This window comes from Papio anubis, chromosome 10 (assembly GCF_008728515.1).
Source record: "Papio anubis isolate 15944 chromosome 10, Panubis1.0, whole genome shotgun sequence".
Taxonomy (NCBI): domain Eukaryota; kingdom Metazoa; phylum Chordata; class Mammalia; order Primates; family Cercopithecidae; genus Papio; species Papio anubis.
The window spans coordinates 107,765,215-107,783,080 of record NC_044985.1 but is presented as its reverse complement, the minus strand read 5'-3'; the positions used below and the strand labels follow the sequence as shown (position 1 = coordinate 107,783,080).

The window sequence follows — 17,866 nt, the reverse complement described above, 5'->3', positions numbered from 1 at the left end:
ACTACCATCCCATTATTTACTACATTAAATCATGGTTAAAGTTCAAAGCAGTACCCAGCTGTTTCGTAAACATTCCCCATACTGGAAAGGAGAAAGGTGTGAAGTAAGAGAAACTAGAAGAACATAGGGAAGGAGATACCTGGCATTTGGAAGGATATGCCTGTGGCGATGGCTCTATTGATGGGCTTATGATCTTCCCTCCAATGATGGCCTAGAGACTTACTTTTACTGTTGGAAAACAATATTCAAGCAAACGATAATCTTCCATTTTGTTGCTATGCAGTACATTTGGGCAGCACTCATTTCCCTCTGATTTGAAAGTTTAAAAGTGTAATTTCTCTTAAAAAGGAAAATAAACAGGAGGTTTCTATGTACTTCCCATTATGGCATCTGCTTGTTCCAGAGATCAAGCATTTCAAAACTTGATAACTCCAAGTTACTTCATGTAAGCGACTGTCTATTTGGACATGAGTGTGTTTCATTGTTAGGAATTATGCGGGCCTAAAGTAATTTATAGATCAACACCCCCTCTCCTGGCTACTGAACTTTGGAGAAAAATGAAAGCTTATTCTTAGACACGTATATAAGCCAGGTGAGTTTAGACGAGTGAGCATTTGGCCAAGGAGAAGTTGTGCTCAGCACATCAATCAAAAATAGCTCTGATTCCAAGTTCTGCATAGCTCTAACACTGTCCCAGTGCACTTTTATGAAATTGTACATAGACAGCTCTCAAAAACTTCCCAAGTCCAAGAAACCCAGAAAAACACCCATAACAGCTTTCTTCCATGTCATAGTAAAACTGTTCTTTTAGCAAAAATTTATAACCAAGCAGAATTCTTCTAAATAAGTTAGCTATTTATTTGGGAGACTGTCCTTGTGACTTTAAGACATTGGAGCTGTTAGATTTCTCATTGTCACTGATCCTTTCACCCTGTTTTTACAATGTTCTCTCTCTGTCTCTCTCTCTCTCTATATATATATATATAGATAGATATGGGTATATATATAGAAAATATATATCTGTAGTATTTGAGATATATATATAGAGAGAAAATGTATATCTATATATATAGAACAGATAGATATATGTGTGTGTGTATATATATCTGTAGTATTTGAGTCTATCAACTTTAAGCTACCAGAGGCAAAACCAGTTTAATGTCCATGCCTTGTGAATCCAAATTCTGATATTTATTCAAATATTCACTAATCTAGGAGGATTTCTTTGGGGAGGCTTCAGGAATACAGATTATAGCGGGCTGAATGTAGACACCAGAATAGACTATAATGCAAGAGTCAACAATTGAGATGGATGAAGTTGGTCACTGGATTTGGCCATTTGTAACAAAGATTGTACATAATGTTTTATACTTGTGATGACTTTGTGCTATATTAAATTTTAAAGGGGATATTTATTGCCCAAAAGAAAGGAAAGGCAAGAGGGAAGAAGGAAGGGGAGAACACCATTTCTAGTTTTTAGATGAAATGAATAAAGCTTCCGCGGTCATGATTTGGATGCTCTCCAAAGTCCAGTAGGCTCCAGGAAACTCAAGGGATTGTCGTGGCATTAGAGCCAGTCCTAGGTGCCAAAGTCAAAATAGGCCACGCCGGCCAGTTGAGCCCAAGCGGGAGCAGCGTATGTAGGTCACTTACATGTTTTGAATTTAGACAGGCTGGGTTTATACAATTGTTGTACAATTAAGCTCTGGAGAAACACGGCACATTCTAAATCTTTAGCAAAGCGCTTGTTTCACAACACATAAGAAACTTGCAACGTCAAGTGGAACGATGGCCTCAGTGGTTCACGGTGGGGCCCCCTGTGTCGGGGAGCCAGGCAGGGAGTTCTGTGTGAGCCCACAGTCCTTGCTGAATGTAGTGATGGCTCTTCCCTCAGAGAGTGTCTTGAGCTGACTGTGAGGATCAGAATTAAACACAAGCATTTTCTTAGCCATACTCCATAAACACTATTTTGATGCAGTGAGAAATTAATTAATAAAAATAGAAAGTATTTACGAGCCATCGGATTAATCTGACAAGTGTTTATTGAACATCTCCTACTCCCTAGGATGGGAAGCACAGAAAGTGCATAGAAAGGAAGGCAAGGAGACACCAAATACGGGGCCAGTTCTGCCTAACACTGTGGTTGTGCCCGTGCCCTCCCCCAGAGCACACAGAGACACGATTTCCCCCTCCCTCCAGGTCACCTGTCTCTTAGAAGGCTCCCCTCTGTTTTATTCTCTGCAGTCACCCCCAACCTCCCACACGTAACAACAGAGAGGGACACATTGACTCCACGGGAGACTTGTGCTCAGCAGGAGCTCGGGCCTCTCAGGGAAGAACCAAATTAGCAACATCACAAATGCTGCTTTTGTTTTACCAGCTGCCACTGTTAAGTTCTTACTTAATGAAAGTATTTGCTTTTCCATAAATACATGCAAATTTCCTACCTCTTACTTGTCATAGCCAGAGAAAGCTCTGTGAGTGGTGATTAAGGAGGGAAGCTTCTTTAAAACAAATCACTGTAGTTGAGAACATCCATGTAAGCAACACCATCCTCAAAATTGATGAATTTACCAATTGTCCTACCCTATTGTAACTTTAAAGCAGTCGCTTAACTTTAATTAATCATTCTTTAATTTTAAAAACAGTGTGCTTATGGTAAAAGAATCAAGCACATGTGATTATAAGATAATAATAGCAACCCAAGGGATTCACTCCCATGTTTGAAATCCTCCAGGGGTTTCTTGTGACCCTTGGAATGAAATCCCAGTGCCTTTCCAGGCTCTACAGGACCTTCCCAGATCTGAACTCTCCTTTGGCTTCACCCACCTGTCTCCCTTCTTTACTCCACGACCTTGACTTCACATCCACACTGGCTTCTAATACACCAAGTTTATTTCCATTTCAGGGCCTCGGCCCTGCTCTCCCTCTGCCCAGCGTACTGTACCCATCAGAGTGTGGCTGGCTCCTTCCCCCATTCAGGTCTCATCATCCATGTCCCTGCCATAGAGGTGGCTTCCTGACCACCCTATCTAATGACCACCTCCCGACCCCGCCAGCCCTTCGTCCACTCACGTCCCTGTATTTTATTATTGTGCTTTTTATCCTTTTCTGAAAATGCTTTATTGCTTGCTGGCTTATTTTCTGTCTCCCTTCTAGATTGTAAGCTCGGTGAGGGTGGGAGTCTTGTCCAGTTAGTTATGTCATATGCCTAGCACTTATAAAAGGGCCCAACATACAGTGGACCCTCAGTAAATATTGGTTTAATTGGATGAAAGGCGTTTTTGAGAATTAAATAATGATTAGGCCAAGCATGGTGGCTCATGCCTGTAATCCCAGCACTTTGGGAGGCCGGATCACTTGAGGCCAGACATTCGAGACCAGCCTGGCGAACATGGTGAAACCTCGTCTCTACTAAAAAAAAAAAAAAAAGAAAAAAGAAAAAAATTGCCAGGTGAGTTGGCGCACACTTGTAATCCCAGATACTCAGGAAGCTGAGATGTGAGAATCACTTGAACCTGGGAGGTGGAGGTTGTAGTAAGCCAAGATTGTGCCACTGCACTTCAGCCTGGGCAACAGAGTGAGACTGTCTCAAAAACAAAATAAAAATAAAAATAAAATAACCGAGAATTAAATACTGATTAGTATAGGACCTGGCACATTGTAAGGACCCAAGAGATGGAAGTTTGCTTCTTTTCCGTCCCCACCTCCCCAAGATGTGTTTTGAAAACTGATTTAATTACACTGTTCTGTCTTAAATGTATTCATATGGCATTCAATTATGCTGAGTACAGTCCAGCATACCTAGGTGAGTACAAAATGGTCTCCCAGGCCAGGTACAGTGGCTCATGCCTGTAATCCCAGCACTTTGGGAGGCTGAGGCAGGCAGATCACTTGAGGTCAGGAGTTTGAGACCAGCCTGGCCAGCATGGTGAAATCTCATCTGTACTAAAAATACAAAAATTAGCCGGGCGTGGTGGTGCATGCCTGTAATTCCAGCTACTCAGGGGGCTGAGGTAGGAGAATTGCTTGAACCCAGGAGGCAGAGGTTGCAGTGAGCCGAGATGGCACCGCTGCACTCCAGCCTGGGCAAAAGAACGAGTCTCCATCTGGAAAAAAAAAAAAAAAAAAAAAAAAAAACCAGAAACAAAAAAGTAGTAAAGTACCCATTTAAATATAATTTAAATATTTTTTAACTTACTTTTTCAGGTCGTCCTTGGTGGAAGGAACCATGAACTGGCATCTCCCCCTCTTCCTGTTGGCCTCTGTGACGCTGCCCTCCATCTGCTCCAACTTCAACCCTCTGTCTCTCGAGGAACTAGGCTCCAACACGGGGATCCAGGTTTTCAATCAGATTGTCAAGTCGAGGCCTCATGACAACATCGTGATCTCTCCCCATGGGATTGCGTCCGTCCTGGGGATGCTTCAGCTGGGGGCAGACGGCAGGACCAAGAAGCAGCTCACCACGGTGATGAAATACGGCGTGAATGGTGCGTGTGCACGATTGCTCCCTGGCGGGGCCTTTGCCTGAGTCTTGTGACCACAGGGTTTATGGCTTGGTTTTTGCTGACAGCCCCAAGAAGCAGAGCAGCCAGAAGAGGTTTCGCTGGTGCCACTTGGGGCTTGGGGTCAGTCTTTTCTAAAGAACAAATAGCGTGGTGCTGGCATTTAGGAGAACTAGACTCTGGTCCCTTTTCTGTACTTTCGGAGCTTGGGGTCTGTCACTAGGTCTCCCTTCCCAAGGCTTCAGCCCTCATTCCTGCAGGGGACGCTTCCTGGCTCACCACCTCCATGGCGCCCAGGGCTGAGTTGCACTGTGGTTGTAGGTGTGCTTGTAAAGCATGTGAGAGGAGCTGGGAAGGGGTGGCTGTGGGGGACCCAGGGGCCTTGTGGTGGTGGAGCCATCCTGCGTCCTGATTGTGGCGGTGGCCACACAAATCTGCACAGACCCCCCCTCCCCAAGCCTACAACAGGAGTATATGGAAAATGAGTGAAGTCTGAATGCACCCTGTGGACTGACCTGATGGAAATTTCCTGATGCAACGACAGTACCATTGGGAAGACTGGGTGAAAGGCACGTGGGACTTCCCTGCATATTGTTTTGCCATTTCCTATAAATCTATAATTATTTCAAAATATAAAGCTAAGAAAAGACTTGGAACCAACCCACATGCCCATCAATGATAGACGGGATAAAGAAAATGTGGCACATATACACCTTGGAATACTATGCAGCCATAAAAAAAGAGTGAGTTCATGTCCTTTGCAGGGACATGGATGAAGCTGGAAACCATCCTTTTCAGCAAAGTAACACAAGAACAGAAAACCAAACACCGCATGTTCTCACTCATAAGTGGGAGCTGACCAATGAGAACACATGGACACAGGGAGGGGAACATCACACACTGGGGCCTGTCGAGGGGTGGGGGGCAAGGGGAGGGAAAGCATTAGGACAAATACCTAATGCATGCGGGGCTTAAAACCTAGCTGACAGGTTGATGGGTGCAGCAGAGCACCATGGCACATGTATACCTCTGTAACAAACCTGCACATTCTGCATATGCATCCCAGAGCTTAAAGAAAAAATATAGATAGATAGATAGATAGATAGATAGATAGATAGATAGATAGATAGATATGTAGCGAGAGAGAGAGCTAAAAAAATGTTTTAAAGTAAGGCCCAATGAAAAAGGTTTAGTTTGATTTAACGAAAAACCTTTCTTAAATGACCCGTTTAACTGCACGAGCTTCATCCTCTGGCACTGTTTTGCTTCAGCTGAGGGGTCTTGCCCAGAGCTGTGTCCTGTCTGCTGTCTCCCTGACTGCAGCTCGCAGGGGAGCAGGACTGGCTCCCCCGCTCTTCCGGGCCACCAACACCCTCTGTGACCTTGCAAAAGTCACATTCACATCTAGGTCTGCTTACTTTGTTGGAAACAAGGGAGTCTTCCTGCCCATGTTCTTCCACCCGGGCTGGCCCGAAAGTTCTGAGAATCTTGACTGCACTGGCATCGTCAGCTGGAGAGTAAGATCAGGGAGGTGGCGATTTGTGTCCTTCAGTGCCTCGCTCTGCACCCACCTCCAACTCTGCTCAGCGTGGCCTCCAGGGCTGCCAGCACCAAATGCCTAATCTCACTGCTCTGTTGATGCAGCATTACACTTCTGCATGAGTTTGCAGTTTGTTCACCTGTTGGAAGCATAGAAGGACTAAATACTTGGAACACACTGTTCCGCCCCTTGCTTGGAAGTTCAGAAAACTCTTGGTGATTTATAACTTCGTGGCGAATCACTGCTAAAATTTATGGCCTTTCCTAGTGTGATCCAGGCCGTGTCAGCCGAGACAATTCCAAAATAGCAACTGGATTTTTGTTGTTTATTTTAATGCTGAGCCACACTGATTTTAAGCCATTATTTCTGAAGTTCTAACAATATTGGCCTGTTGGCCATCCACCACTGCCTCACCCCTACCCCAAAAGGGCCAGGAGCTGGCAATTGGCCTTGGAAGTGTCTTTCAGCCTCTAAAGGCTGCCGTTTTCTTACTTGTAGAATGGGCCTGCACCGTAGAACAATTGTAAGATGTGGTCATGAGCGTCTAAGAGAGGGCCATGCACTTTGTAAAGTCCTACACACGCCCCTCTTTGTGGGCCCTGAGAAGACGGCCCCACCCTGTGTAAAGGGTCTGAAGAGCATGTACATTCACACACAGTGACAAATCGGCTCTTTAGGGGACCATCAAGGTGACTCCGGCAGGATGTTTTAGGACAGTGTCATTTTGAAGAGACCCCAAGCGATGAAGAAGGATCTGTAATTTGAGCTCTCTGTAGAAACACATTGCATCCTTATAACTTATTTGCCTCTTTTTCACCCTCTCAAACTAAATGGAGCATGTATGAATGGCTCATGTAAAATAAAGCTTATATTGCCATAAAATTAATCTCCTTACTCTTTGAGCTTGATACCAAGTAAAAACCACATTGTTCTGGATGGTGGCACATGGTAATTTTTTATAGTCTTTCTAACGCTTATTTTATTCATTTTTTTTCCAAAATAGAAAAAACGAAATTACATTGTTAAATCTTTGGCAAGAAAGGAAGTAGCGCTTAATAATGTTAGACAAGAGAGAAAGAATTAGGAAGTTCGCTTTGATTTATTCCCCCTTGGCTATAGAACTGAGGACTGTACCAGCATTCATACTGATCTGGTGCCCAGAAAAGCTACCATGAGAATGAGGTCTGCATTGGGAAGGTGGCAAGAGCACGTGGAATATCCCTGTTTTGATGCAGAAGCACAATTGATTTTTGAGAGCTTCAGTGGTTAGACTTTAACCCCATTCTCTCCTTTTCTTAAGAAATAAGCCCCTGAGAGGACAGAGACTTAGTTTCTTGCTACTCATAGCTATCCTGTTTGTACTGTTCTTTTGTTTTTATTTTTGAGACAAGGTCTTGCTTAGTCACCCAGGCCGCATGCAGGGACGCGATCAAGGCTTACTGCAGCCTTGACTTCCTGGGCTCCAGCGATCCTTCCACCTCAGCCTCCTCAAGTAGTTGGTATCACAGGTGTGCTACCATGTCCAGTTAATTTTGTATTTTTGGTAGAGACAGGGTTTTGTCATATTACCCAGGTTGGTCTTAAACTCCTGAGCTCAAGCAGTCCACCCACCTCAGCCTCTCAAATTGCTGGGATTACAGGTGTGAGCCACTGCATCTGGCCTGTACTGTTCTTACTTGCTGCAATATAAAAGATTTTTAAAACTTTTCTAGATTCTTATGGAAATACTGCAGTATTTTCTGGTTTCTCTTTTAGGAGTTGGTAAAATATTAAAGAAGATCAACAAGGCCATCGTCTCCAAGAAGAATAAAGACATTGTGACAGTGGCTAACGCCGTGTTTGTGAAGAATGCCTCTGAAATCGAAGTGCCTTTTGTTACAAGGAACAAAGATGTGTTCCAGTCTGAGGTCCGGAATGTGAACTTTGAGGATCCAGCCTCTGCCTGTGATTCCATCAATGCATGGGTTAAAAACGAAACTAGAGGTGAGTGGCCACAGTATGTCATATGATTGCATAGTTTGTGAATGAAAGCATGAGTTAGACTCCAGGGTTCAAAGTGGCGTCTGCAAGTCCAATCCAATGGCCAGTCGGTTGAGAAACTTCTGGACCCAGGGAAGCTCTGTTCGGTCTCCCACCTTCCCCTTCAATCTGCCATCGCTCACTGTGCTCCTGGGAGGTATTTCTCCTGTAGTTTGGGCAACAGAACAGAATCCAGCCCCTGCACTGTCTCCTCTCCTTGCCATATCTGGTCTCCAGCGTCCTTGCCCACCAGGCTCTTGTCAGTTTGGAAGGTTTTCGTGCTCATTCCTTCCTGTTTTTGCATCTGCCTCTCCCTTTACCTGGAATGTCCTCCTCATCCTTCCAGATTGATTGATCTCTTTGCCTTCCAGGCCTCTTGCTTCTGCCATTGCCAAAGACATGGGTACCCTGTTGTCCGTTATGATTAGCATACAATTACAACTTTTACACACCCCTTCATTACAGCCCTTTCCACATCTCAAAATGATTACGCATTTGTAGGTGTCTCTTCTCCCATTAAATAAAGTAGAGTCTAATGTTGGTGTTTTAAAACTTAATTTGTAGGCCAGGCACAGTGGCTTATGCCAGTAATCCCAGCACTTTGTGAGGCCGAGGTGGGTGGATCACCTGAGGTCAGGAGTTTGAGACCAGCCCGGCCAACATGGTTTATCCCATCTCTACTAAAAATACAACAATAAGCCAGACATGATAGCGGTCACCTGTAATCCCAGCTACTTGGGAGGCTGAGGCAGGAGAATCGCTTGAACCCAGGAGGCGGAGATTGCAATGAGCTGAGATTACACCCCTGCACTCCAGCCTGGGCGACAGAATGAGACTCTGTCTAAAACAACAGTAACAAAAACAAACAAACATAAACCTTAATTTGTAACCTGGAGGTCCAGGTGGAGACATGCAGGAGGAGCTGTAGGTCTGAAACAACAGGAGAATGTGAAGTCTGGGAGTACAGACTTGGGACCCTTTTTCCTTTTTTTTTTTTTTTTCTGGAGACAGGGTCTTGCTCTATCTCTTACGCCAGAGCGCAATGATGCAATCATAGGTCACTGCAGCCTCAACCTCCTGGGCTCAAGTAATCCTCCCACCTCAGCCGTTCCAGTAGCTGGAACTACAGGTGTGCACCACTACGCCTGGCTAGTTTTTTTTTTATTTTTTTGAAGAGATGGGGTCTCACTGTGTTGCCCATGCTGGTCTTGAACTCTTGGGTTCAAGCAGTCCTCTCGCCTCAGCCTCCCAGAGTGCTGGGATTACAGGCATGAGCCCCCGTGCCTGGCCATAGAGCCTTTTTTCATAGAAGGGAGAGAGTATATAGGGAGAAGAAGCCCAAAGACGAAACCTAGGGAAACTGTGGCCTTTCAGGGTGTGTTTCTTAAAGTGTGGTTACTGGTGTCCCTGCAGCAGAATTATCTGGGCTGTGTGTTGAGAAGGCAAATCCCTGGAGCCCAGCCCACTGCATTGGAATCTCCGAGGGAGTGGCTGGCAACTCCCAGTCTGCCTCTGCCTCCCATCACCATTCTTACACACCCAAATGTTGGAGACCCATTAGCAGAACTAGTGAAGGGGTGGACAAAGAAGGCTCAGGGAGGGTGGAGGAGATCCCAGGTGACTTGGGTAAATTCGTGGCGTCCGTTCTTAGTGGGACCTGGACCATGCAGTCTGGGTGCCCTTCCTAAAACCATAAACCATCAGGAGGCCAGCACATATGAGGGTGTTCAGTGGAGTTTCCAGGTGTCTGGCATCTGTAGGCTTGTGAAGAGTGGTCGGAAGCAGACGCCCTCAGGACTGGTTCTTGGTCCTGGCTCTGTGGCTGGAGCTGTGTGACTGTGACATGTCATTTTGTCCTCTTAGTCGCTGCCTTGATCTGTAGAATGGTAATATTAAACCACATTAGTTAGACCATGTGGCAGTCTTCAGAGCACCTGGAGAAAACCCCCACATGTGCTGGGAAGAAGCATGGAGACCCCTGCAGCGCTTTGCAGCCCTGTCAGCCCTAACTCCCCTGTTTGTAACAAATATTTTTAATACTCTCTTTACTATTCTGAAACGAAATTCATACATCATATTACCTTATGCACACACACACATTTTTAAAAATTTGAGACAGTGCCAAACTGTAATACAAAGGAAAACAAAATAAATGTATATATGTAGTTCAATAGGTAAACCCTTGGGTACAACTACACTCAAATACATAATAAAGTAGTCAGAGTCTCAGAATAATTGTGAATTGACAGCTATAAAAGCAGACAGACAGGCCTGTTGTACTGGTGACTCATAAACGTGAACTTTGTTACTATTGCTGATGCAGTTTTTCTGTAACGGTGCAAGACTCTTGATAAATTTCTGAACAAAACAAAGCACAGGCTCTGCTTGATTTGCATGGGAGTCACATTCCTGGCAAATTCAGCATACATGAAAAGGATCCAAAAAAAAAAAAAAACCCACCCTGTGTTTACACATGAAAAAGAACGAGGTTCTAGGCTCGGATAATTATAAGTAGGTGTCCTACCAATGCAGAGATCCAGTGGGGTATTTAAAAGCCATGGAAGAAGCAGCACAATTCTTCACTGGATGGGACTGTTTTGAACATTGCAGGACAGATAGCATTTCTGGCCACTGGCCACTGCCCACTCAATTAAAAACATCCCTGCTGATTTCCAAAACTGCCTTTACCTGGGGGTGAACTGCCCCCACTGAAAGGTACATGACCACATGGTAGAGCTCAGAAGTGACTTGGAGCTCAACTGTCTGTGTCCGGAAGATTGCTGGGTCTGTCTCACGGAAATGATAGTTCCTTCCCTACAGAGAGTGGGAGAGCCCAACACACAGGCCTTTTGCAGTACATCAGGAATGGGTCTGGCCTGTTGGCCTCTGCAGCCTCGGCGTCTCATCCTTGTACTTTATGTTCCAGCCACACATGCCTCTTCCCAGTCCCCTTACTCACCATCCTGTCTCCTGTTGGAGAACCCCACACACACAGCCCTGCTGCCTACAGTGCTTTCTCTCCCTCTTCCCTGGTTAAGGTTGACCCGTTTCTCTACCATCCCACGAGTGGCAGGCATGAACATTTAAAGCACACGTTCTGAATTTGAATCTCGGTTCTGCTACATACTACCTGTACAACCTCGGGCAAGTTATTTAACCTTCCTGTGCATCAGCATTCTCATCTGTAAAATGGAGAGATGTAATAGTGATACCTATTAGAATAATTCTGACAATATTAAGGCTGGTGTGATGATATGAATAATACATATAAAACATTTAGCAAAGGGCCCTGCGCTTAGTAAATGTTCAGCCAGTGTGAGCTATTTTTATAGCCGTTATCTGAAGTCCCATCCATCTCAGACCTCGCCGACTAGGTCAGGTCACCCTCTTCTTATCCCTCCATAGCCTTGAGTAATTCCACTTTAAGGTATTTATTAAAATTGCAGCTGTATACTTTTCCAAGTTATTTTATGTCAGCCTGCACCTCTCTAATTCATAGTTTTTGAGGCCAGATTTCCTTCTTGGTTTCTTATTTAAGAGAGTACCAGGCATGTGGTAGGTAGGTAGGTATCCAAGGACAGACAGATGGACGGATGGATGGATGGATGGATGATAGATGTCTATCTGTGGCAGTTACTGATGGCAGCTTTCCATGTGCCTCTTTGCCTCTAAACTATGCATTTTCTTTTTATTTCTTCATGTCCCCATATTATATCTTAGTCCTCCCAGGGGCAATTGGAGGCATTATTTGTCTCTGTAAAAAGGGGCTAAGAACATTTCTTCAGACACTTATTGAGCACTGCCTATATGCTCAGTGTAGTGCTAGGAGTAAGCAAAAAGTGAACGGCAGAGTCTCGTGCAGGTCTCAGTGTAGTTGGGGGAGGCAGACACATTAAAATTAGCTAGAATAAAATACTGCAGGTGTCATGGTGGGCCAGGCACTGGGCTTTACAGAAATCGAGAGCAGAGGCATCTCTTAGGAGGTGACGAGGATGATCAGACAAAATTTAGAAGTCCAGGGGACCATTGAGCTCTGTGTTAAGGGCAAGTAGGAATTGAACTTGGTAATGTTCCCAGCAGAGGCAAGAAACAACATTCACTATTGGGAAGTCAATTACGAGCTTGCTAGTGGGATGTCATAAAGTTCTAACTTCGTTCCCACAGGACAGCGTGTGTTTGCAGCCAGCCTTGTGCTGAGTTGAATGACGGCTGTTTATGGCTTAGGTATTTTCCTTCCTTGTCCTGACTTAAGGCAGTGTTGGTGCCCCCTTGTGGAAGTAGTGAGTGGTGATGGAACTGTCTTAGCACACTGTGGGAAACGTCAGTGTTTATTTACCATGACTTATGTAAACACTTGTTTATTGTACATCAGAATCCTCTTGAGTTTCATTTAAAAGGACTTAATGCTCTCACCCCTGAATTAGATATTCTCGCTTCTTCAAAAGCTATTGGTTTTACTCTCACCATGTAAAGTAGTATAACTTGCATTTATAGTATGCATTTATACACATACACACACACACATATATATTTGAGCTAATAATGCAGTGAACTAAGTTTTAATAGCTTTGGGCATTAGTGATCCCTATTTAAAAACACACACACATACAGACCCACACTTACACAACTGAACCTTCAAAGACCTCAGAATAATTGTGAAGCTACCTGTATAATAACTGTATAATAAAAGGAAGCTAACTGGAAGACCAAACCTTCAGCCACAGGTAGCATTTTGGAAGCATCCTGAAATGATAAGAGTTGTGTTCACTCCTTCACTTCTGATACAAGTAAGATGGACCATTCCCAACATCTTGTAAAGAGCATTTTCCTCTAAAAGTAGGAGTTCTAGGACAGGCCTTATTTTTTCCTGTCTTTTTAAAGATATACTTTATTTTATTTTGTGTTTTTTTAGAGACAGGGTCTCATTCTGTCACCCAGGCTGGAGTACAGTGGTGCAATCATAACTCAACACAGCCTCGAACTCCTGGGCTCCGGCGACCCTCCCACCTCAGCCTCCCAAGGAGCTGGGATTACAGGTGCCTGCCACCATACCCAGCTGGCTAATATGTTTTTAATTTTTATTTTTTGTAGAGATGGGGTCTAGTTCTGTTTTCCAGGCTGGTCTCAAACTCCTAGCCTCAAGTGATCCTCCCTCCTCAGCCTCCCAAAGTGCTGGGATTACAGGCATAAACCACTGTGCCTGGGCTTTATTTTATTTTTGATTGACCCATAACAATTGTACATATATGGTGTACAGTGGTAATGCTTTGATGCATGTATACAATGTGTAATGATCAAATCAGAGTAATTAACATTTCAGTTACCTCAAACATTTCTCATTTCTTTCTGGTGAGAACATTCAAAATCCTCTCTTCTATTGCCTGTAATATTAGCACCTTGCTTCATGCCTGATCCATAAACAAAGACACTGATTTTTTGTTTCCATTCTTCTTTAAGCAGTTATGAGGCCTTGTGATATCCAGAGATTCCAAAATAATGTTTGACGTTTCTAAAATCTTAAGAGAAATGAAGCATTCACCCTTAATAACATACAGGCTGAAGTGTTTATTTTTGACTGGGATTGAATTAAACCAAGTGGAGCAAAACAGAACAAAATTGCTTATCTTGTACTGACCAGAAACCCTTACTACCATTTATTGGCGCAAAAAAAAAAAAAAGAAAAAAGAAACAATTCATTATCAAATATAGCTTATTTGGATGAGTAAGATTTTTTTAAAAGCATGGACTTGCAGGGAATTGATAATAAAAGAATTCCTTGATGAAAAGTTTCGTAACCCCTAGCTAGGGGTTTCTAAAGTCTTTTCGGTTTCTCTTTTAACTTCTTTTTAACTTTAATATTTAGTGGGGGAGGGGGAACCTAGAAAGTACAAAGGGGTAGTTTTAGAAGATTCTCTTTAACATTCCTTAAAAATCCTTTGATTTTTCATTCTACTTGATGACAACTGCCATTTGCCCTCAAGCCGGCCACCAGTCCTGAGGTTATTTTTCCCTTGTTTGTTCTTTGGCTTCACAGATATGATTGACAATCTGCTGTCCCCAGATCTTATTGATGGTGTGCTCACCAGACTGGTCCTCGTCAACGCAGTGTATTTCAAGGGTCTGTGGAAATCACGGTTCCAACCTGAGAACACAAAGAAACGCACTTTCATGGCAGCCGACGGGAAAACCTATCAAGTGCCAATGCTGGCCCAGCTCTCCGTGTTCCGGTGTGGTGAGTTCATGCTCGGCAAGGCCTGTTCTAGGATATGCTGGCGGCAGAAAGGCCCTTGAGTGCTTTAACTTAATTCAAGAGCAAATCTAACTTTTCATCTTTTAAAAAAGTGGGAAACAGAGCAGGGTGCTGAGAGGCAGGATTTTTATAAAGCTCACGTAAATCTGTGTTATGTACAAAGGTGACTATGCATAGCATAATATGCATAATGTATGCATATGTTATGTACAAAAAGTATTAATGCATGGCATGTGTAGGCTTTTTGGTTGAAAACTTAAAGACGAAAGGACAATTCATGAAATAAGTATAAGTGAGCAGTAAACCTATGAAGGCATCAGCAACTCATTAGCAGTCTTACATTACCAAATTAAAAATTGGATTTCTTTTTTCTTAGCAGATTGGCAAAAATTAGGAAGGTTGATAAAATCCCTTGGTGGCTTTGGTGGGGAGGAAGCAGGACCCTTGGGCACTGTTTGTGGCAGCGATCTGTGGTCTGAGGACTTCCTAGGGTCCTGGCTCTGGCAGTCCCACTCCAGGGAATCTATACTCTGAACATAAGCACATACTGACAAATAAATATAAGCCAAATACAGATATACAGTGGAATGTATATGTGATCATGAGACTTAGATTTATATAAGTGGAAGGATTATGCAATATATGGTTGATTTCAGAAAACGAGATATAGAACAGCAGATGTCAATCTCACATGTAAAATTCTTTATATTCACATGTCTATAGAGATAGGTCTCAGAGGATGTTCAGTAAAAAATGTTAATGGTAGGATTTCAGAAAAATTATTTCTGAATTTGAAAAAAAAAGTTATCTGAGATAGAGTCTCACTGTGTCACCCAGCTATGGTGGCACAAACATGGCTCACCGCAGCCTTGACCTCTTGGACTCAAGCAGTCCTCCCACCTGAGCCTCTCATGTAGCTGGCACCACAGGCATGCACCACCACGGCCAGCTAATTTGTTTACTTTTTGTACAAATGGGGTTTTGCCGTGTTGCCCAGGCTAGTCTTGAACTCCTGGGCCTAAGTGATCCACCTGCCTTGGCCTCTCAAACTGCTGGGATTAAAGGCATGAGCCACCGCGCCAGGGTCAAATGAAGTTCTAAAATCACTTTGCCTGGGATATGAGCAGGTGGCCGTGCTAGCGTTTCAATGAAGTGATTTTATTTTAGGTCAATCTTTTGTACACACTTTACAGTCCATAAAAAAATAAAATAAAAAGTGAGGGGGCCCTCATTTACTGTATGTTTCTCTTGCTGAAAAAAAAAACAACAAGTTAATAGTTCAAGATTAAAATGCAAGGATTCCATTAACATTCCTATGGAAGATTTCAAAATGTTTTTTTTTACAGAAATGTAACATGCATTTCTTGAGTAGACAGGCTGTTCTCAGAGAGTTCCATGTCACGGTAGCTCTTCATTTGGAAGCTGATTTGCCTAGGATATATGTGTGTTTTATAGAAAATAATGCACAAATACGTTCTTATTGTCAAAGATTTAAACCCTACAGAGCCCCCATAGTGTGTTGGTATCTTCCCTCTTTCCGTGATTCATGCCTTGCTTCTTCACCCGCTTCCACCCTGCCCCGGGCCCCCTTGCTCTCTGGCTTCTTGCTGGGTTGGCTGGTGAGAGCCGGCAGGCGATAGGAAGGACAGAGGAGAAAGGGGTCAGGGTATTTACTTCCCAGGCCTCCGCTTACGGAGTCATGGGCCAGCTGCATTCCTCTACCAAAGGTTTCGGCTTCTGCCAGGGGATGTGCCCAAGAGCTCTTTCTCATTGGGTCACCACCCCCTCTTCCTCCCTCCCAGCCCAAGGCTAGCCATGGTGCCCACCGTTTCTTGTCCAGGGTACTGTCCATCATGTTTCTCTGTATCCTGTCTATGCTTTACAAGTGGTCCTTCATCAAATTCTGCCTAAATGGCCCAATTTGATGTCTTATCTGTTTACTTTCTGCCCTGACTGATCTGTACCTAATTCAGACCAGAATAAGAAAGTCCCCTGCTCACTCCTTTTCTCATTCCCTCACAAGTAAACATGGCGAACGGCTTAGCTCACCCTTCTCAACCTCCTTTCCATGCCTGTCATCGGGTTTCACTGAGGAACCTGGAACTGGACGCGACTCTGTTCTGGGCCATGCAGCAGAGCGTGAGAGTGTCATAAGTTCCCTGTTTTCTTGCTTTGGCCAAAACCCAGCTTCTCATGATAAGACAGGGAAGGATTGTCTTGACAGGGCTGTGAAGAAAGTACTACCATTTACAGTGACCCCAGGTGGCTGTTCGTTTCCGTTTCCACAGACCGTCTGTCACTTTCTGCCTGTTTCCTCACTCTGACCTACAGGAGTGGCCTGGCTCAAACTGCTCTGTCCAAACCCACAGGGCCCAGGGTGCCACCTGTCGGATGCTTCCTGGGCCTCAGCCATGCCTCACTATTCCGGGTCACTTTGCCAAAACATTGTCATTCAGTTTATCTGCCTTCTTGACTGTTCTCCCCAAGATATCATTAAGGGCTCTGAGAATATTTGCTTGATCACAAAAGGAGAGTGAACACTAAGAAGAAAACCTTTCTGATTTATGCCCCATAAAGTAGAAGCACTTCAAGGGTAGAAACTTTTCTATTAAGAAAAAAAGAAGCCTTAAAATCATTTTTAGTAGAATTCTATTTCATGCTCATTGCAAAATCCTCAGAATACCTCAATATATATGTGGCAGAAAGTAAAAGTTCCCCTAAAATCCTGTTTCCTTGGATAAAAATTCCTATTAAGTATCAAGTATATCATTTGAGAACCTTTCTAGGGATATGTAAAATATGTCTATGAAACTTTTTGCATACATAGGATTGTACTGTAATTTCTATTCTATAATCGGCTTTCATTAGACAGTGGACAACTTTTTGTGCCAATTCATAAGGGTTTACTTGATTCTTTTATCAGCCACGTAATATTCCATAATATAAATGTATCTTTTTTTTGTTTGTTTTTTTGTTTTTTTGTTTTTTTTTGAGACAGAGTCTCGCTCTGTTGCCCGGGCTGGAGTACAGTGGCCGGATCTCAGCTCACTGCAAGCTCCGCCTCCCGGGTTCACGCCATTCTCCTGCCTCAGCCTCCCGAGTAGCTGGGACTACAGGCGCCTGCCACCTCGCCCGGCTAGTTTTTTGTATTTTTTAGTAGAGACGGGGTTTCACCGTGTTAGCCAGGATGGTCTCGATCTCCTGACCTCATGATCCACCCGTCTCGGCCTCCCAAAGTGCTGGGATTACAGGCTTGAGCCACCGCGCCCGGCCCATAAATGTATCTTAATATCCTATGGAAGGCCATTTGCTTTTTTTCTATAATAGCACTGCAGTGAGTATTCTTGTACATACATTTTTCAATACTTGAATCAGTAAATTTCTACAGGTAATTTCCTGGAATAGGAATGAATGGCATAGGAATCTCCAAGTCAGTTGTTACAAATGTTTTATGGTTATGAATTTAGACATTTGATACTTTATTTTGGAAAAAACCCCACAAAGAATAACATTTATATTTCCATCTTCTTTTCTCCTGAGTTTCCAGCTCAT

General features: G+C 43.7%; 1 protein-coding gene and 1 long non-coding RNA gene across 5 annotated transcripts in view; one reads left to right on the top strand and one right to left on the bottom strand.

The window, feature by feature from the left end:
- The window catches only part of SERPINE2 (serpin family E member 2), a 65,493-nt gene that overhangs the window by 33,793 nt on the left and 13,834 nt on the right, over positions 1-17,866 (top strand). For all 4 annotated transcript variants that reach the window (XM_003908010.3, XM_009183180.3, XM_009183181.3 and 1 more), the window contains exons 2-4: positions 4,210-4,490; positions 7,801-8,028; positions 14,099-14,296. In XM_003908010.3, coding sequence (XP_003908059.1) covers positions 4,232-4,490; positions 7,801-8,028; positions 14,099-14,296 — 685 coding nt within the window. In that variant the 5' untranslated portion in view covers positions 4,210-4,231. The remainder of the gene's footprint in view (positions 1-4,209; positions 4,491-7,800; positions 8,029-14,098; positions 14,297-17,866) is intronic.
- On the bottom strand, positions 1,170-4,290 carry LOC103876563. Its single transcript, XR_635840.3, has 2 exons — positions 4,202-4,290; positions 1,170-1,911 (listed from the first exon to the last, which is right to left on the bottom strand). It is a non-coding gene; the product is annotated as an uncharacterized LOC103876563 (long non-coding RNA).